The 21,306-nt window shown below is 47.6% G+C and overlaps 2 protein-coding genes across 5 annotated transcripts in view; one reads left to right on the top strand and one right to left on the bottom strand.

The window, feature by feature from the left end:
• The window catches only part of SCN8A (sodium voltage-gated channel alpha subunit 8), a 117,283-nt gene extending 100,199 nt beyond the window's left edge, over nucleotides 1–17,084 (top strand). For all 4 annotated transcript variants that reach the window (XM_074325669.1, XM_074325668.1, XM_074325667.1 and 1 more), the window contains 6 exons: nucleotides 524–808; nucleotides 2,634–2,687; nucleotides 3,174–3,311; nucleotides 4,286–4,390; nucleotides 7,036–7,306; nucleotides 10,511–17,084. In XM_074325669.1, the coding sequence (XP_074181770.1) occupies nucleotides 524–808; nucleotides 2,634–2,687; nucleotides 3,174–3,311; nucleotides 4,286–4,390; nucleotides 7,036–7,306; nucleotides 10,511–11,658 (2,001 nt within the window). In that variant the 3' untranslated portion in view covers nucleotides 11,659–17,084. The remainder of the gene's footprint in view (nucleotides 1–523; nucleotides 809–2,633; nucleotides 2,688–3,173; nucleotides 3,312–4,285; nucleotides 4,391–7,035; nucleotides 7,307–10,510) is intronic.
• Nucleotides 17,085–17,876: 792 nt separating this feature from the next.
• Nucleotides 17,877–19,362, bottom strand: TMDD1 (transmembrane and death domain 1). The gene has a single exon (XM_074319165.1). The coding sequence runs from the start codon at nucleotides 18,839–18,841 to the stop codon at nucleotides 17,948–17,950; it is 894 nt and encodes a 297-aa protein (XP_074175266.1). The 5' UTR covers nucleotides 18,842–19,362; the 3' UTR covers nucleotides 17,877–17,947.
• Between the last annotated feature and the right edge of the window lie 1,944 nt (nucleotides 19,363–21,306).

Here is a 21,306-nt window from a genome sequence, read left to right as displayed (position 1 = left end):
AACTGGCCTTGCGTAGTCATAAAAGAGACTTTTTGTATCGTTGACTGATTCACTGCTAACTCCATAGGGTGGTTCTCTGTGATTTTGAACGATCATACCTTGCTTTGCAGAGGGGGAATGTCTGTTGCAAGGCAACTAGTGAACTTGAGATTTCTCAGAGTTTCCCATAGGGCATATGTTATGAGTTGGCAAGCAGGGAGACTGGACTAAAATAACTTTTTTAGTCCAGGTTGGTGCCTAAGAAAGAAGACCTAGGTCAACTTGGGTGGGGCGGGGGCAGAGGGGGAATGTTAGATAAAACAAATATGTAATTTATTAGAATTCCTCAAAATGTATTTCATAGATTTAGAAAATTTTGGTCCTACTTGTGGATCTGTCCAGTTATCTTCATTCCAAAAGGCCCAAAATGTTTCTATAGTCAGAGCAGGCCATACAATGTCATTCCCCTCCTGGAAATCAAAAGAAAAGTTATGCTTGCCGGCACTTCCTGCCAACACTCAGCAGCCTGCCCCTTCCAATGCAGGTGGTGGTGAATGCCTTGGTGGGCGCCATCCCCTCCATCATGAATGTGCTGCTGGTGTGTCTCATCTTCTGGCTGATTTTCAGCATCATGGGAGTCAACCTATTTGCGGGAAAGTACCACTACTGCTTTAATGAGACCGCAGAAGAGCGATTTGAAATTGAAATTGTCAACAATAAAACTGATTGTGAAAAGCTCATGGAGGGGAACAATACAGAAATCAGATGGAAGAATGTGAAGATCAACTTTGACAACGTTGGGGCTGGATATCTGGCGCTTCTTCAGGTGGTAAGTGTTGTTCTGTGTTCAGTTCTGTGCAGTTTCATTGGGTAGCAAAAATCTCATTTGGTTCCTTCTCAACCCTGCTTCCAGAATCAGGGTTATTCTTAACAGGTCACACAGAACCATGTGTTACTTCCCAAACCAGTTCCAGGGAGACCACCTTTCCTGAGTCCTCTGACATCTCCAAGACCTCACTCAAAGAGAATCCCTGCTCAGAGGCTGAACAACACAGAAAGATTCCTGCAGCTTAATAAAGTTGCAGAGAAATCACCTTTTTTCCTGCAGGACAGAGTATGTAGTTCAAGAGAAAGAAAAAATAAATAAAATAAGTGCATAGACCAAAAAAAAAAAAAAAGTGATGGCAGTTCTGATGGAGCAGACGATTCTGCATAACAGCTGCACTAAAGCTAACTACAGGAAAGAATATGCAGGGCTGTGAGGCTGCCACTGGTCAACCCCAGAGAAAGGTCTCAGTGTATTACAGCAAAAAAGGATTCCTTTAATTAAGTAGCATTCCATTATGCCTACTTTTCTCTTCCTTTCACAACAATTTTTTGGAAAGTTTGACAAGACCATGATGCAATGAAAGCTCCTCGGCTTTGGAATCAGACAGATGTAGGTTTGAGCCACACTCATATTTATTGGATACGTAATTTTGGGCAAATTACTCAACCTATCCAAGTCTGTTTGTTCACCTATTAAATGTGGATAATACCTCGCATGGTTATAAAAAGGATTCGTGATAATTTACTAAAATTTCTTAGCACCGTGCCTGGCGCATAGCAGCGCTTAATGAATGGTATTGGCTAGTATGTATTTCTGTTACTATTACAACTATGCCTACGTCATTTAGTTGTTGGGAGTATTAAATGCGATAGTGCAGGTGAAGCTCTCAACTGGCCTTATATACTAAACACTTACTGTCAGCTAACAGTAGGAGGCAGAGTTAATGGAATGAGCAGTGGTTCATCCCACTCCAAAGCTCTTCTGTTGTTCTATCCCAGTTCAAGAAATTGGACCCACAAATCGAATCTGAATTGGAGCAGCTCCAGGAGACCAATGCAAATGCACATCAACCAGCCAGTCAAACATTACATTCAGAGTCCCCACCACATGCCAGGTGCTGTGTTTGGCATTATTAGAGCCATCCGATGCCTAAGGAACTGCCCATGCCCTGAACAAAACTTAGAATCTGGTTGAGTAAATAAAACACAAATAGAATGTAAATAAAACATGGAAAATTGTAACTGGCTGCCCATATTTGTTTGCATGAGCAGGCTGGATATAGTAGATGGGCGAGTAGCATTGGGGAAGGGCTGTCTGGGATGAAGCCAGTATAACCATGACCGTAGGCTAAACGTGCATGTATTAGTAAGGGAGAAGTTCTGACCTTGTTTTGTTGGAGTTTTTTAATGCAACTATGATTTTCAAGACCCCCGTTGCTTGTTTAACACATTAAAAAAAAAGACGACTCCTCAATGGCGGGCTCAGTAGTACCCTCAGTAGATTCCTGCCACTTACTCATACATGAGTTTGCCCTGAGCTTTAAATAACCTTCGCAGGCCCATTTTTAAGACCTTTTGTAAAAGTATTGATCTAGCTACAATTGTCAACATGTTTCCCTACCAAACTTTGATGTTATTTTCAGGCACTTAGACAAAGCTCCCTTGGGACCTATATTAATAAGCAGAACATTCTATGTCCACGTGAGGCTGCACCCAAACTACCTGTCTGTGTTCTCTCTGAACCTAAGCCTGGCCACACGGACCCCTGCGTAGACTCCCGCCCACCCCCTAACAGGCACAGTCTAATGACTGACTCTGTTTGCCAGGCAACCTTCAAAGGCTGGATGGACATCATGTATGCAGCTGTAGATTCCCGAAAGGTAAGGATATACCTGGTGAAGCCACACCTTTCTTAGGTGGTTAGAAAGCAAGCAGCATGGTGATCTCATCAAGAAAGAGAGGGAGGGTGAGAACATTGATTGCTTGTTTTATTGATTAGAGGGCATGCTCCTTCTCAGTAAGTCATGGCTCACACTGACTCCAGAAGATCGGGCTGCTGAGTAAGTCTGGCCCCAGAGGAGCTGACTCCGCTTCGGTGCTGCTCTGAAATAAGTATGGCTCCTAGCGCCCCTCACCCTCACCCCATGATGTGCATATTCTCCACCGAACTCGTGGCAGAAATAATGCCGCCTGAGGGCAGGACGTGCCAGTGCGGAGAGGGAGACAGGCAGAGAGACGGGCTCCCCCGCCCCAGCTTGTTCAGCAGCTCGAGTGGCCAGTTACGGCTGATGCCGTGGCTGGTCAGAGTCACCCCCTGGCCCCCAGGCTAGGAGCTGACGCTTCCTCTTTCTCCTGCCCTTTGACAGCCCGAGGAGCAGCCCAAATATGAGGACAACATCTACATGTACATCTACTTCGTCATCTTCATCATCTTCGGCTCCTTCTTCACCCTGAACCTGTTCATCGGCGTCATCATCGACAACTTCAATCAACAGAAGAAAAAGATAGGTCTCCTCCCCTCGTCGCCCGCGGCCGGAGAGGCCAGCCCAGACGAGGGGCACAGCTACCTCTCTGTCCTACCTCTGGAGAGAGAACTCCTCTCTTCCTCTAAAATCCACATTGTCACCTCACTGTGGCGCTGGCCCCACTGGACACTAGCCGCAGGCAGCTCTCTGCTGGGGGCTGGATTGCTCAGTGTGTCGTTTACCACCTTTGCTCGCGATCTTATTCTTGGGGCCTTTTACTGGTTTGGGCCTCCTACCAGAGAGGGTCTAGTGACAGGGGAAAGAGAAAGCAGATAAATAGCTGTGGTGAGAAGCAGAAATTGTCTAGACTTATAACTATCCATGTTCATCCCCGCGCACCCCTAGCAAACTGGGATTTGAGGAGACCATTCTTAGAAAGTTCGCTTCCTTCCTTGTCCCAGATGGTTAACAATTTTCCGAAGCAAATTGAAAAGATTGGTCTTGTCATTGATTTTATAAATCAAATCTGTCCCAACAAACTCTAAGGAGCTTCCCAAATTATTTTCTTACACCAGGATTTCTAAACTTTTAATATTGTAGAAATAAATGGACCATCAGCCAGGACTTGAAAATCCTTTTATTTTGAAATGGTTTTTTTCCCCCTAGAATTTTGTCAAGAAAGCAGGCCAAAAAAAGTGTCAGAACCAGTGAGGTGTGACTATCTTCCAAGTCGTTTCTCTCAAGTTTAACCCTTCCCGGAGAGTCTGTAATTGGATAGCCCTTTTCTTCCTAGCAGATCTGAAAAATCTGAAGCTGAAAGCACAGGCAGGTATCTCTTTGAATTAGGACAGTTGTCCCAGGTCTCCCTTACTCTGGGACAAGTGTTAACTAAAGTGATCTCAGGACAGGCCAGGGGATAAGTCTCCTTCAGTTCTCAGTGTTGAACCTTAGGTTCCAAAGCCATAGCCTGTGAGAGCCACTTGTGACTGCTCGTTCTCTTTTCCCCCCTTTACTTTGGAGGTCAGGACATCTTCATGACTGAAGAGCAGAAGAAGTACTACAATGCCATGAAAAAGCTGGGCTCCAAGAAACCGCAGAAACCCATTCCCCGCCCCCTGGTGAGTGCATTGGACAGGCCGGGGACAGAGTGAGACCCCATGTGGAAACAGGCACTGGTAGGGTAACTGCAAAGAAAGGAAAGGGGTAAGTGATGGGCTGCTGTGCACTCTAATCCGTTCCCAGCCATCCCATCCAGAAGATCTGAGGAGAACGCAGGAGAGCAGGGGTTAAGGTATGGGATGGCGTTTACATTTGTGCTGGACCTTGCCTCAGAGTCTTCCTTGGGCCACAGCAGAGAATTGACGTGTGAACTACGTTGGCTCTGGAAGAGAGATGTTTTAAGAGACAACTAAAAATTAACAAAGGAAAGAGAAAATGAAAGCTGATCTCTTTCCTACCAGTATGAGATAGGATTTGGTCATTATTTTCTCAGCTGTCTACCCAACGTGGCAGTCTTTGTAAGGGTGTGCCCAGAAGCTAGAATCATGCTTCTGGCCATTTGTGGGAGCAGAAGAGATAAAACTAGGAGAGTCTAATGTCCTGATTTGCTTTCTTGATCTGAGCCTTTTGTAAAACCGATTGGAGGACTGGGATCCTGCTTTCCCGTCTTATCGGTGGTTGTGCTCTCGCTTCAGAGAGGGAGATGCTGCCGAAGCCTTGCCCACAACCCCACAGATCAGGCGCCAAGGTCCTTCTGCTGTAACTTGCATTTTAAAAAAAACCAAACAAACAAAAACAGAACTCTTAAAATAAAAGCTTACCTGGCAACCTAATTTGTGAAAATATAAGTAGAGCTACTTTGTTTGAATCAAGAGTGGGAATCCCAGAGTGTTTTCTCTCCTCACCCCCTCACCCTGTTCCTGGCCTACTCGCCTCACCAAATTCTGAGGGAAAGAAAACCCTAGGGCTTTGCAGAACGTGGTGGTGTGAAAACCACCAGATTAAAGTAATCCTGAAAATAAGCACCAGCTCAGGCGCCGAGGGACTTTTTTTAAAAATCAGGGAGAGCCTAAGAAAGCGAATTTTTTTTATATTTCCTGGATGTTTGTTAGAGTTTCCATTCTGTAATAGAAACGGACCCAAAAGGAATGGAAGAGGATTAACATTTCTCAAGTTCTGTTCAGCACTTTGCGCATGGGAAGCTGAGTGTATTTTCTTCCACACTCAAATATAAAATGTAATGTGGCAGGAAACATTAATAGTGATTAATTAATTCAGCAAATACAGCAGATCCTCCAATAACGTCCTTTTGTTCAGCACCACTGATGAAACGTGTAGGAACTTAACTCTTGTTGATATCAACTAGCCTATGGTAAAGTTGGTTTTGTTATATGTGGTTTTGCTTAAAGTTACAGAACCTATTGATGTTGAGGATTTACTGTAGTTATAGATGCACTGTGTGTACGAGGTACTAAGCATCAAGTGATGAACAAAATTTAGATACCACTGTCATGGCATTTACAATATAGTGGGGGTATAGCTAATAAATAAGTAAGCAAACAGCTATTACAAGAAATGGAATATTGTGAGAAAATCTAACTGTAAGGCCACGATAGAAGAATGGAGGCTTTGGGTGGGGGATCTGCTTCAACAGAATAGTCAGAGAAAGCCTCACTAAGGAGGGTCTACTTGAGTGGATGAGAAGGAATGAAAATGCTGGGGAAAGAGATCCTGAAAAGCATAGGAGGACGTAAAAGCAGGAAACATTAGTGCGGCCAAGTGGTGCTGGGCTAGAGTAAGGGTCATGAAATGAGGAGGGTCAGACTGGAAGGTATTTTTAAGCCAGGTTAACAATAGGAATTTTGTTGCAAGCCCAATGAGAAACTATTGAAAGGTTTTTAAGTAGAAGAACGATGTGATTCATTTATGTTTCTAAATAATCGCAGTGACTGCTGTGTGGAAATCGCATTGGATGAGGGCAAGAGAAGGAGCAGGGAGACCAGTTATGGAGACTCCTCTAGAAGTCCAGATGAAAGATGATGGTGGTTTAGGCTGGAGGCGGCCTACAGAAATGGACTGAAGTGGATGAATTCAAGTTATATCTTTGGAGAAAGAATCACTAGGCCCTGCAGTGGATGGGACAGGGCATGAGGGAGAGGAAGGAGAGAGGGGTGACCGTCCTGTTTGTGGCTTAGAACCAGGATGAATAATTGAGATGAGAGGAACAAGTTGGGTGGGGGCAGAGGAAGGTCTTAATTCTGCTTTGGACTTGTTAACGTGGAGAGGCTCATGAGTCATCAGCGCGAGGTGTCGGGTAAGCGATACCGGAATTCAGAGGAAAGATACGGGCTGTAGCTGACAGAACTTGAGAAACATAAGTAGCTAGATATTATGTAAGCAGTAGGAATAGGTGAGCTCTCCCGGGGAGAAAGTGTAAAGAAAGAAGAGATTAAGAGAAGACGTGACCAGCAGATGAGACTAAAAAGGAGCAGCTGGAGAGGTGGGACGACACCTAGAAGTGTGTGATGGCACAGACACAAAAGGGAAGAGTGGCAATTTTAGAAAACTCTCGGCGAGGTGATGTTGATGGGGTCTGTCCCTGCTCCTGATACCCTGAAAGCAGCGGGATCACGCTGGCTAGTATCACGGGAAAGAAGGCAGAGTACTTTGATGCACAGGTTGGCAACTGCCGCAGTCCGCTTGGAAAGGCTTTCACGAATCCTTTTGTGTCTTTCCTCCCTCTCGCCCCCCACCCACCCTCCAGAACAAAATCCAAGGTATCGTCTTTGATTTTGTCACGCAACAAGCCTTTGACATTGTTATCATGATGCTCATCTGCCTTAACATGGTGACAATGATGGTGGAGACAGACACGCAGAGCAAGCAGATGGAGAACATCCTCTACTGGATTAACCTGGTCTTCGTCATCTTCTTCACCTGTGAGTGCGTGCTCAAAATGTTCGCCTTGCGGCACTACTACTTCACCATCGGCTGGAACATCTTCGACTTCGTGGTCGTCATCCTGTCCATCGTGGGTGAGTGGGGCAGGCGGGGACGGGCGGGGGCCGGCCAGCCGCGAGGACGACGCTCCCGCCAGAGCCACGAGCTGCCGAGCTCTGAAGGGCAAGCTGGTTACGCGCTACCATTAAGTCCGTACGTCATCTCGTGGGCCTGGCCAGCAGCTCACGTGGTCAGTGAGTTTCTGTTGAGTGTTCATAATCGTCTCGGATTGTGAATTCTATGGTTGAAGGGGAAATTACAGAGTAGATATGGTTCTTGCTTTCAAGGAGTTTAAAATCTGACAGGGAAGATAGATGAAACTTATTTTTTAAACACAGCGACAATAGCAGGATAAAATGGAAAAGGGAACGGTAGGAGATTGTGAAGTTGGGTGTTAACGAAGTGGGCTAGGAAGATTCTGGTGACGATGATGGCAGCGCTCACTTCACTGAGGTTTTACTGTGTGCCACTTACGGTTTGAGAGTTTCTTCACTTGCGCTTTCTCATTTGATCGTTATGACAGCCCGCGAAGCAGACTGTTTGACTGTCTTCGCAGTAAAGATATCCAAGGTCTCTCAGCTCAGAGGTGGCAGAGGCAGAACTGAAGCTGGTTTGTGACAGCGACTGTGTGGCATTTTGCTTCAGCCTAAAGGCATGGAAGGGGTGATATCCTGGCAGGCAGAGGCAATGCTGTCCCCTTGATTGTCCTCCCAAAACGTTTCCTTGTCTTCCTAAAAGGAAACACACCTTGGGATGTTTGACCGACTTAGGCCAGCACAGGGCGAGTGCATGAGACCCTCAGTTCCAGAGCTCCAGTGGCCAGGCCGGTTTAGCGAGCTGGTGACTGTGGGCAGGAGAGCGCAGCTGGCCCTCCCCGTGGCCTGTGCCACTCTCTAGTGCTGTCCTCAGGAGCAGCATGTCCAAACATGTGTTGAAACATGGGACACTAACCCCATCCATCTCTCCCCAAGAAAAGAATCCCAGAATGAAATTACTTTGGGCAACACTGAATTTCCCATCGGTGGGTCACAGGGCACAGTAGCCTAGAGAGGGGTCCTGGAAGGCCTGCAGTAAAGAATTCTGTTTAATGTTAGCACCCCATCCCGCTTTTATTTGATCACAGGCCCCTGTTTCAAGTAATAATCATGATAATCTCATATTTTAATGGACTGTGTGCTGGTCACTGTTCTAAGTGCTTTCCATGCTTTAATTTATATAATCCTCACCACCCTCTCAGTGTCATGAGGAGCTGAAGCAAAGAGCAGTTGCCTAGACTTGGGGCTGGTAAGTGAGCGAGCAGGGGTTCAAACCCAGCCCCCCGCCCTCCCACAAAACACACGTGGGACAATGCTGCCCTCATCCACTGTTCTTGAACGTTTTCTGCCCACCCATCATTGAGTGGGATGAAAAGTCCACAGACCAAACCATGCCCCCTATTCTCAGATGATACTCGGAAATAAAGAGGAAGAAGAGTGTTACTTTTGTTGGTTGGGATTTTTATTAAATATCATTAATTTGTTCAGAAACAAAAGTATAGAAGTCATCTTCTTAAATTAAGAGGAATTGGGGTGAAACTAGCCCTGGAACCTCCTAATAGAGGAACACCTCTTAAATGGTGTGCCTGCTGCCTGGATTGCTGTCTGCCCTATCTCTTTCCCCTTTTCTCTGGGGACAAATACACGTTCATCCTACAAAATCTTACTCAGGCATCTTTTCTCGGAAGCCTTACTTGCCCACCATGCATGGAATGCCAGTATTATATATATATTACCCAACTGCTTATGGTCACTGGTTATGGCTTAATTGAGAAGTGAAAAGAAAGGAGCTGCAAAATCATCATGGGTTCTGGCTGAGGTAGAGATTTTCTTGAAAGCTCAAACACACCATGGAATTCTAGCCCCAGAAGAAGCTCCAAGAGGTTATCTGGCCTCCTTTGAACTTACTGCATCTTGTCCCTTCCTGAAAGTGAAGATTCTTCCCGAGCTTAAAACCTTCAAATAAGGGGATTTCATAGCTTCTGCAGTTCGTTATCCCAATACTTATAAATCCTTACGGCCGAAAGCTATTTCCTTATTTAAAGGCAATCCCTAATTTCAGTTGAAGCTCATGTTGTTTTGTCAGGGCCTTACCAGCAAGAGAAGGCACTGAAGGAAGAGACCATGTCACTGCCTTCCCTTCAGCTGTCATTTCCCAGCCTTCTCATCTCCTCTTCCTTCTGTGGCCCCTCATTAGGTTCCCATTATTGCTCTGTAGTTTTCAGGCAAGTGACCTGGTAGAGGTGGACCCCTGGATGAGTGTAAACAGAAACATGCCCTCAGATGTGTACATTTTCACTGTCTATTTTTATTTCCTACTAATGCCTTGACATTTTTATCTGCTGATACTGGTTTCTGATTTATGACTTTAAACACAAAATCTAGAAACTCTGGGTTAAAAGCCTTTCCTGAGAAGTCGCTTTAGTTTTCTAGACTCATTTGGTGGGGAAGGGACATGGGCCAATAAGAAACCAAAAATGTCTTTTCAGAGTCAGGAAGGAGGTACTTTGAAACTTGGCGGCCTTATCAGAATAACTGAGACATCACAGCCAAAGGGTAGTGAAGTCACGGAGTGAATATGGAAATTTGATAGCATTTTGGAGAGGCATTGATAACACCGTGAAAAGTCGTACATGCACAAATATGAAAAAACTTAATTGCCTTTGAGTGGGGAAACAGATAAATGAGGACCTATTCATTAAATTCAGCTGTTAAAATGAATAATCTAAAATTATTTTAACACGAGAGATCAATCTCACAAACATGATGTTAAGTCTGAAGCAAGTTAGAGATCTAAACAACTTGGTGTAAAAAAGGTCGATGCAGTACAATTCCTTAAACATAGTAGGCTGCTATCTCCGTACTATTCATGGAATCATCTGTAGGAAACGTATGAAAACACTACAGTGATACCAGCCTAAGGGTGTGCTTGCTTCTGGGAATGAAGAGAAGTGCATTTTGTGAATTGCAGGCATCTCCTCAATCTGAGTGTTAGGTACACAGGTGTCTATTTTATCGTTGTCTCTGCTTTTCTGGATGTTTGAAACATGTGACTTTCTTCTTTTTGTCGTGAGAGTTCAGACTGAACAGTAAGGCACTCGTTCTGTAAAGTCCTTTGAACTTGAGGGTTCCACAATGCCAGGTGACATAAGAGAGAGACATCTCCAGTCTCAGCAACATATCTTCTTCTGTTCCTCTTCTTAGGAATGTTCCTGGCTGATATCATAGAGAAATACTTTGTTTCTCCCACCCTCTTCCGAGTCATCCGATTGGCCCGTATTGGGCGCATCCTGCGTCTGATCAAAGGCGCCAAAGGTATCCGTACCCTGCTCTTTGCCTTAATGATGTCCTTGCCCGCTCTGTTCAACATCGGCCTCCTGCTCTTCCTGGTCATGTTCATCTTCTCCATCTTCGGGATGTCCAACTTCGCTTACGTGAAGCACGAGGCCGGCATCGACGACATGTTCAACTTTGAGACGTTCGGCAACAGCATGATCTGCCTGTTTCAGATCACCACCTCAGCGGGCTGGGACGGCCTGCTGCTGCCCATCCTCAACCGCCCGCCGGACTGCAGCCTGGACAAGGAGCACCCGGGGAGCGGCTTCAAGGGAGACTGCGGGAACCCCTCTGTGGGCATCTTCTTCTTTGTGAGCTACATCATCATCTCCTTCCTCATCGTCGTCAACATGTACATCGCCATCATCCTGGAGAACTTCAGCGTGGCCACGGAGGAGAGCGCAGACCCTCTGAGTGAGGACGACTTTGAGACCTTCTATGAGATCTGGGAGAAGTTCGACCCGGATGCCACCCAGTTCATCGAGTACTGTAAGCTGGCAGACTTTGCAGACGCCTTGGAGCACCCTCTGCGAGTGCCCAAGCCTAACACCATCGAGCTCATCGCCATGGACCTGCCCATGGTCAGCGGGGATCGCATCCACTGCTTGGACATCCTTTTTGCCTTCACCAAGCGGGTCCTGGGAGACAGCGGGGAGTTGGACATCCTTCGGCAGCAGATGGAGGAGCGGTTCGTGGCATCCAATCCTTCCAAAGTGTCTTACGAGCCAATCACAACCACGCTGCGGCGCAAGCAGGAAGAGGTGTCGGTGGTGGTCCTGCAGCGCGCCTACCGGGGACACTTAGCAAGGCGGGGCTTCATTTGCAAAAAGACAACTTCCAATAAGCTGGAGAACGGAGGCACACACCAGGAGAAAAAGGAGAGCACCCCGTCCACAGCCTCCCTCCCATCCTATGACAGTGTAACTAAACCTGAAAAGGAGAAACAGCAACGGGCAGAGGAAGGAAGAAGGGAAAGAGCCAAAAGACAAAAAGAGGTCAGAGAATCCAAGTGTTAGAGGAAAGCGAAAATTAAATATTGTACAGATTTAAAACTTGCAAGTGAAAGATTGTTTACAAACTTCCTGAATATTATCAATGCAGAACAGCTGTGGAGACACTTTACCCTGAAGATCTATACCAAACGTAGTCTGCTTACCATGTCACACGGTTGCATCTTGAGCAGTGACCTGCCCAGGGCAAAGGACCCTGCTCCCTGGACTCACAGATTTTCTAATGCTTGGGCAGGTGGTTACTGCATGTTCCACATCAGTCAATGCAACTTAGGACAAAACTCACAGGATACAAAAACAGAAGAGTGGCTGCCGGGACCAGCATATTTCCGTTGCAGCCAAATGGATTTTATTTTTCCATTTTGTTGATTCTCAGAAGCAGAAAGCATCACTTTCAAAGTTTGTTTGTTCATGCAAACTATATTTGCATTCTTACATTAGTTAAGCTAAGCAGCAAAAAGAAAACACACACACACTCACCTTTAGCCCATGTCATTTAATTGTCAGTTTCTTTGACATAAACCGCATCTTCTCCACATGGGCTTCACGTGGTTTGGAGATGGGTGGGGGAAAACAATCAGGTTTCTTCAGGCTGAGGAGGACTTGCTCAGGCCGATCCCAAACATTGTGCTTGTTCAATGCGTAGAAATGATTTGCATGACGGCATGCTGTGATCAGAAGTCATGCATGAGAACCATACACCACAGGACACTAGTAATCCTGTCCCCTGCACTGGGTCAGCCTTTGGACAGGACCCAGCCCTGCACAATTCACTGTATTTGGAGGGGGGGAAAAATGCTAAGAGTTCCAGACCCACTGCAATTCTTTATGAATTCCTGGGAGTCTTTCATACATCTCCTGGGTAGGGAAACATAACCAACCAATTGACTACCACCAACAAAAAACCCAATCCAACAAGCAGATGGATCCGTTGTGTGTATATGTTTAACAGACATCTCTAACATACAGCCATTGTTGCACATTTCGAAAGATGAACTATTTAATGCTGCTCTGTGTCCCGTACGTGGGGAAACTTTGATCTCAAATGGCTTGTATTAATGTCACTGTAAAACCAAATCCTAGGGCTAAAAACAAAAATCAAAAAAAAAAAAATAAGTTCATTTGTATTTTGCAATATTTATGATAATTATTTAGCCTTCATACTGGAGAACTGACACTTATTAAGGGTAGAGATGAAAATGCTATTCAAAGGAGCATGTTATCTCTAGGGGTTAATTTGGGGAACTTACAACAACGATTTGTTGGGGGTTAAGGGGTGCTCACTTCATTTAGTATCATGTCCTTCTGCATGGTGGCTTTCTCTGGGCTGGGGTCCACTTGGAGAGGGGTTCAGATATTCTGAACAGACCTCTCTCTTCTACAGAGGGGTTGTCGCCAGCTCACACACTGCATGGTTCCTCCCGCCTCCATCACATTTGTCCACCAAGCAGGGTTTCCCTTACCCACAGAGGTGGTAAGGGCAGCTGCACTGGGGCTGTGGCGGTAGTTTCTTTCATTCATTATTAGAAGAAATTGTCACTGGTGGGACCTGTGGTAAAGATGGAGCTGCCTCTGAACCAAGCCCACTTGGTTTCTGTATTGCACTGGTTCTCATGAGAAAGCGATTTAATATTAATTCCGAAGAGGATTCAGCTTCCCCCAGCACGTTCCCTTCAGCCAGTTTTGCTATATCTGCTTAGCGACCTGCCCGTTGTCATTGGAGGGTAGTTTTGGGGGGAGCGTCATATCTGCCATTCCATCTCCTGCTTTAGGGAAGACAGTTTTTAGTCCAGGGGATTCTCATCTGATGACTAGATTTCAAAACCAAGATGCTGCAGTTGAGTGTGTCAAGAAGTCTGTACAAAGAATGAGGAGAGACTTGAGCATGCAAACCAAATCAAAATAAATTCTTCCTGAACCATACAGTGGGGGGCGGGGGGGAACAACCCATAATCAGACACACCAATCTGCCTTGCAGTAGAAGCATTTTGGATGTATTTTCACAGACCACCTGACTAGTTTTGCGTAGAACAAACCACAGCAAGTCAGTAAGCAGAGCTTTCTATCTTGTTGGACCATTAGAAGCGGTCCAGCACTCGTAAGCCTGCTTCTGCGGCTTCACCCGTAGAATTTTGTACTATACCCGATACCGGGTTGGGAAGGCATTTATTTTGGTGACCCTGCTAATTGCTAGGATGAACGTATAGTAACATATACAGGCTACATCGTAAACAGCACAAAACAGAAGCTGACGTGTGGTTATTCTTTTTAAGAGAATTATAAATACTGTAATATATCATTTTATTTTATTGGCATGCCTTTTTGTAAAAACAAATTATTAACTTATTAAATAGGAAATGGCTTCTGGCTTATGCCATTGTCATGTTTATTTTTATTTTTTATACTTTTCTTTCTTCTTAGACCTTAGATGCTGCCAGCCAATGTACATCCCCAAACCAGACAGACAGACAAAAAATTTTTTATTGCTAATGGTCTTTTCCAAAACAACAAAAAATATATATATTTTTGTTCCAATGTGCAATAAATTCTAACCACTTCTATGCAAGATTTGGCTAAACTTCATAATTGTTCTTAGGTCTTAAGATGGGCAACAGAACTATCAGTTCCCGCTCCATACCCCAAGTGTGCATGCTAGTGATGGCATTAAGCTACTAGGGTATACTAACGAGGTTTTTCTGAGATCTGACCTTTTTCCTCCCCCAGACTCTGATCCTAGCCCAGCAGGCTCTCTCAGTCACACACATGGGCCTTGGTACCTGACACCCATCAGCCAGCTCCATAGGGAAGAAGCCACCTCCACTCTATTTGAAGTTTCACTGTTTGTTTAAAATTTTCCCACCTTCCGTTCCCTCCCCAGGGTCCCTCCACCTACTCACTGGCTTGCTCACTCTCTCACTCACCCACCTGCCCTGCTCCATACTTCTTTGCTAGTAAATGACACCATCACCAGCAGTTTACACCCGCAGTTAACAGGTATTGAACTGAAAGAATCAGTGATGACGTTGTTGTATGTCTTTACTGAGTGGGGAAGTGGCAATGCTTTGCCAAATATTAACGAAGCCAATCAAAAAGCAGCAGCAACCACAGTATCACTGCACATATATATATATAGATATATAAATATAATATAAATATTTATTTTTTTGTAGCCAGGTCCTTGGTGCAGTATTTATACTCCACAATCCACCTTTTAAAAAGGACAAAAAGCAAAAAGACGTGTGAAGCTGTTCATTTAAAATGCAGAGCCAAAGCCACTGAGCAGCAGCTAACACGGTTGCTGGTTTATGTGAAAAACACTTTCCTGTCTTTCCTTAACCTCCTTGTTGCTTAGGATAAGGAGACTCCACAATTTAAAGCAGAGGGCAAGAGCAGGAAAAACTTCTCGAGTCAGCATGACCTACGCCCCCTCCTCTCTAAATGAGCCTCTTTTGACACCAGAAGTTGACGGGGAGAGATAATCAGAAACTCCCCGTCAAAGCCCCTGGAATGACAGTGCCCAGAGTTATTTTATTTTTTGCTGCAACCAATGTAAACTTGTAAAAGACCAATAGTGAAGATTAGTGTATAAGTGAATGCATGGAGGCCAACACTGCTCTAAAAGAGACGTGATGAGAAGTACATCACTACTATAAACCAAAAAGGAAACAATAAAAATGACCCTTTTTACCATACAAGGGAAGCCTGTCTTGGTGTGCGTTTGTTGCTTGACTATCCCAATTTTGAGTCCAGGGAGGGGTCTGGGAATTGGGACCTTAGCACATTTGGGGAAAGGAAGAGAAATCAGAGGATTTCTGGCCAAGTTCTGGCTGAGAAGTAGAGACAGGAGAGAAAAGCAAGGTCCTGACCTACCCCCCTCGCCCCCATCCCCAGTCACCCATTGCATGTAGCATTGCTCCCCCTCCTGGGCCAGTGCTTAAAGGCCCATGAAACCGCTTCTTCACCAGTTCACCTGGCAGATACCCCAGAGATGGTGTCGCCAACCCAGCTGGGCTGGCTTTACTTCTGCCCTTTTCACCAATATGTGAAGAAAAAGACTATCCCAATGCCCCAAAGCTTGGGCAAGCACGATGCCCAACAGCGTCCACTCTGCTAGCTCATGCTGGGCCCTACCCTCCATCACCCCACAGATAAACCAGCAGACCAGGGCTGGTCTTGTTCACATGTGTGCAGGGGAGTGGGGCACCCTCCTCTTCCCTCACCCTGCCCCGCTTTGGGGACATCCCTCTCTAGGCCATGTCTCCCTGTCCAGGAACACTCTCAGGAGGATTCTGAAGTGCCCACTCTAGTCCTCTCCAGTAGCTCCACTCTGGAGAGAGATGGCTGGTAGGTCAGTCCCCATCTCCCCCGGCCCCCAGCCTCCAGGCCTGCTGTGGAGGTAAGATTGCCATGGATTGTGACTTTGTGACTTGAGTCCTGGGCATCTTCTGGAATGATGCCTCTTTCTTTTCTCAGATGTTGCCCAAAGTTTTGCAAAAAGCTTCGTTCATTTTCAGGTATCCCCACCCCCTAAAGAATTGGCTGCAACTAGCCAGCCAGGGGGACATCAGGAGAAAAAAGGAAGTCTGGGTGGGGAGGGGCCCAAGGTTTGCACAGAGTCTGCATTGTGGCTCAGCTCTGTGCTTTCTTGGATTCCCTTTTAAAGATTACCAAGATTTCCTCCGTTAAAACGCTCCTGAGGCATCCCCTGCCCTTGCCCCCCACTGCTGTTTGCTGTACATAGAGGCTAAGTGGGGTGGGGTGGGCGGGTGTGCACATGTGGTGTGTGTGTGTGAAGAATGTATATAGGTAAAGGGGAGCGGGGTCCAGTGGTTCCAGAAAAGGGACAGAACTCCTGTGTTCCATCCCTAGCTTGACCGCTGGCTCGCTGTGTGGCCTTGGGCAAGTCACTTAACCTCTCTGTGCCTCAGTTTCCCCATCTGTAAAATGGGGATAATAAAACTGACCTACCTCACAGGGGTGTTGTGAGGCTTTAACTAAATGTTTTGTAAAGTGTTTTGAGATACAGAGGCAAAGGCACCAGAGAAGGGCAAAGTATTATTTGGACTTCAGGAAGATGAAATGGTACCATAAATGCTGCTATTCTGAGAGCCATTTTAAACTGCACTGCTCCAACCACCCCCGCTTCTCATCACCAGGACAGCAGGTCGAGAAAATGTCTTTCCTTTCACTTGCTTCTGGGGTTTGTGATTATTCTAGACACTTAATTTTTTCCCTTGCTGTATCTCCTTCCCTCACCCCCTCGACTTGTTCCCTGTTCCGTTTATGCAGAAATGGCAGAAATGCTTGAGAACTGAGAATGTATAAGTGGATTGGAAGTTTATAGTCTGAAATTTCAATTTTACTTTGTACTGTACATCTTTTTACTTTAGAATTTGCAATAAAGGGTTACGTCAATCTTGTTTTCAACTCTCCTCTTGGACTGGCCTGTCATTCTGTCATTGTTCTCACACCAAAGCCCATCAGCCCAGGGTGGAAGGGGAGTCAAACACTCCTACCCAGCAGCACCCCACAGCTGTCCTTTCGCCTTCCCCTGTGGCGGGGGAATAGTCTGAGCAGAGTCTGTGCGAGGGCTCAGCCAGGCTCAGGTCCTAGGATGGGCTGGCAGTGCCCCAACCATTCAGATGGGTGGGAATGAATGATTTGAAGCTCTAGGTAGACCTTCAGGAGGCCTTGCCAGAGTGGGGAGAGCAGCTCGGAGCAGCAGCCCCTGGAAGGGGGCACACCTGTAGCTTTGCCACCCCCTGCACACTCCAGCAGGCCTCAGACTAAACAAGCTCTGCATCTTGTTCTGGTCCCCATTATGCTTCCCAAGCTCCCTTGCTACTCACACATCATTTCCTCTGGAGCTCCTACTTTCAGCTCAGGCAGCTCTGGATTCTACAACCTGACTATGCCACCAGAGTTCCCTTATGTGTGATGGAGATAATATCTTCCATCCTGGGTTTTGAAAATTAGATCAAATAATGTACATAATTGCTTAGCATAGGGCCTGGCACACAATTAGTGCTCAATAAATGGTAGGTCTTAGTGGAAGAATACTTTCAAAATAAAGAACTAAAGCTGACAAGAATTAGGAGGGCCTGCCTCCCCCCCCCCCCCAAACTGTGACTCACCCTTCCTTTCCTATTGACAGCATCCTGGGCTCTGCTCCTCGTTTCCAAAGAACTAACAAACCAATCGCTCCTGCTTTTGCGTGTTTTGTAACTTTTATAATACATCAAACGCCGCACTCCACCAGGATTGTGCCCCCACTTTACAGCCGGGGGCAGTGGAGCTAGGGGGTATCTGGCCCACCTGCAGCCCAAGCCAAGTGGGCCGAGGCCCCCAGTGAGGGGAGCTGCTCTTTTGTCAAGAGCGGCTTTGCCTCCCACCAGCTGTGTGCCTCCACAAGCCTGAGCCGGGCAGTGGCAGGCAGGCCAGTACTGCCAGCAAACACCCCGTCGCCGTCACCGCCCGTGATCCACAGCGTGAGCAAGATAATAAGCGCTCCGGCTCCCAGCGCCCCCACGAAGCCGGTGAAGAGACCTAGCGCCAGCGGCCCGGCCCAGCCCGCGGGGCTCCGATCATACGGCGCCTGGGGCAGTCGCTCCACGATCAGCTCCAACTCATCCCAGTTGGGCTCCGCGACCAAGGCGCGGCGGGGACGCGGAGCGGAGGCCAGGGGCGCGGCAGCGCCAGCGGCGCCGGGCGGCAGGTAGGGCTGCCCGAATTTGCGCAGCTGCAGCGTCGCCTGCTGGTGGAGGTTCTTGCCCAGCTCCCGGGCCACGTCCGGGCGGCCGCTGCGCCGCAGGGCCCGAGCCACGCGGTCCCAGGGCAGGGTCGGGGCCTTGGTCGCCAGCCAGGCCGCCAGCCCCTCCCGGCAGCCGTCGGAGACCTCCGCGGGGTCAGCTGCCGGGTCCGCCGCCTCCCGCCGCCGCCGGCCGGGTGACGCCGATGTGGGCTTCGGCGTCTCGGCCCGGGCCAGCCGGTCCTCAGAAAGCCTGGCCAGCTCAGCCTCGACGTCCGGCTCTGGCGCCTTCAGGAGCGACTGGAAATGGCTGCACTCCTCCGGGGTCAGCAGCTCCGCCAGACGGACGGCCGCGTGAGGGCCCATGGCGTCCAAGGCCCCCGCGGGAACCAGCGCCCAGCCCCAGAGCGCCAGGGCCAGGGCCCCAGCCTCAGCCGCCATCGCCCAGCGGTGAAAGGGACCATCGACTGTGGGGGAGGAGCTCCGAATGCCCACGGGTGGGGGAGGGGTGCTAACACCCACAGATGGTGGAAAGGGGGCTTCCTACATTCAGCGACTGGAGCGAAGAGGTCCCGACACCCAGGACCGGGAAGGGGACCTCTAACGCACGTGACTCATCGGAGGAGCACCTCCCAACATCCAGAAACCAGGGATTAAGAGTAAGGGTCACAAAATCCAGGAATTGGAGAGAGTTTCCCAATACCTAGGGATGCGTGGGACTCAGTCCCCCTGAGTCGGGGAGGGGCTGGTGGCCTGGCTGTCCCACTAATGCCTCAAATTCAGCAAGTCTCCAGCATCTAACCCATTTACCGCTGCTCATCCTCCACCAGAAACCCTAGACCCCCTAGCTCTCCATTACCTCCAATATCCAATCAATGCCCAAACCCTCTTCCTACCTTCTAAATACTAAAGTTATAGATTCTGTCATTTCCCATCCGCCTAAATGGTCATCCAAACCCTCACCCTCTCTAGTCTGAATAAGGTAAGCTCCTCCAGTCCCCTCCCACTGCCAACGCGCACTACGGGCCCCCCCTCACTAAACTTGTTTCCATTCCCCAAGCAAGCTTGGCTCTGGGCTCTTTAGATCTTGGCCTGCACTCTTTGTTCTGCCTCCGTCACTCCTCAGCTGACAGGTCCCTTCTGGGAAGCCCTCCCAGACTCCATTAAGTACCAGTCTTATCTACTCCCGCAGCACACTGCAGCTCTGCCTTTTTACTGTGTCCCCCCATTAGACTAATGTCCATCTATTGTCCCCATAGCAACTAGTGCATAAGTATTCAGTAAAGATTTCTTGAATCACTGTGTGAATTCTTACCTTGCAAATCGGTCCCCTGCTAAACACACACTCACACACACACACACCCATACACACACCCACACACACATACGGGCTTCATCGTGAAACCTCAGGTCTTTACAGGGCATGGAAATTCCTTGTGGTGCAGTGGTTTGCTTCCAATGATTCCTCCAGCCTCACTTTCTTCCACTCAGGCCCCCACTTTATGCTCTTGTAACAAATCACATGTGTGGTGCAGTTGCCAGCCCCCATAGCTTTGTGGGGCTGTATCCCCTCCTGTCTGGGAAGTTTTTCTGACGTTCCACCACCACAGTCGTGAGTCAGGATCTTTTCTGGGCATTCTTTTTTTTTTTTCTTTAATTTATTTTTTAAATTGAGGAATATTGGGGCACAGTGTGTTTCTCCAGGGCCAAGTCGTTGTCCTTCAATCTAGTTGTGGAGGGTGCAGCTCAGGTCCAAGTCCAGGTGCCATTTTCAATCTTTAGTTGCAGGGGTCGCAGCCCACCATTCCATGTGGGAATTCAACCGGCAACCTTGTTGTTAAGAGCTCGCGCTCTAACCAACTGAGCTATCCGGCTGCCCCTTTTCTGGGCATTCTTGACATAGACTGTACATCCTCCATCAGGACACTGATCTGGAAATTAATTAACTTGAGGATTTAGTCAACATTTATTCAGTGTCTTCCATGTACCAAATATTGTGCCAGATGTGAGAATGTAAAATTTTTGATATGGTCCCTCCTCAAGCAGCTTTAACCAGTTGTATTTTCAAATGATCCATTATTTTAGCTTTCCCCACCCAGAACAGTGGCTGTGCTTAACCATTTCTGTATCCTCAGTACTACAGTGTCTGCACAGAGGAGATGTGTAATAAACACTAGAGTGCGAGAGGGGTCTGGGCCTCCAAGGGCTGAGAGGGTTAGAGTCGCTGAGCCTTCGGGGAATGCCCTGGAACCCCCATGTTCAGGCACACCCACTGTTGCTTCTCCCAGAGGGGACACTGTTTGCTTTGCAGGCTCTCCCTTGGGTTTGCTTTGCCTCCTGAAAGCCTGGGGTATGCCCTAACCCGAGCCCTGGGTGTACTGCTCCCCTTGCACTCTGCAATAATTTTAGGGCATTCAAGGACCTCAGGAAGTTGAGTACAAACCTCTCACAAGTATCTCCACACAGCTTTTCAGCAAGATGCTCCTTCATAGTTTTCTCAGCTTCCCAGCTTATGATGAGCTGTCAAAGAGTGTGTTTGGGGATTGAGAGATGGTGGCAGACAAAGGACCGTATGTGACCTTCAAGACGAACTCAGCTGTCTCCACCTCTGCCCACTTTCCTTCTATCCAAGAATGGAATACAAGTGTAATCGCTGTAGCCATCAAGGGCTGCTGTCTAGGTTGTGGGTATGCCTTCCTCTTCAGCCCCCTTTCCTCCACGCATTTGTTCATTCATTCATTCATTCACTCATTCAACAAACCTCATACTTCAGGGCTCTGGGGATACAATGAGCCCCAATTCTGAGCCTCTGAGAGCTCAGAAATGCATGAGGGCCTTCCCTATCCAGGGGCTTTTCAGAGTCAGGGTATGGCTTTTCACCTGGGAGTCCCGGCGCCTGCTGGGCA

This window comes from Rhinolophus sinicus, linkage group LG02 (assembly GCF_036562045.2).
Source record: "Rhinolophus sinicus isolate RSC01 linkage group LG02, ASM3656204v1, whole genome shotgun sequence".
Lineage (NCBI taxonomy): Eukaryota > Metazoa > Chordata > Mammalia > Chiroptera > Rhinolophidae > Rhinolophus > Rhinolophus sinicus.
The sequence above is the reverse complement of the archived record's forward strand: the minus strand, read 5'-3'. Positions and strand labels throughout refer to the sequence as shown.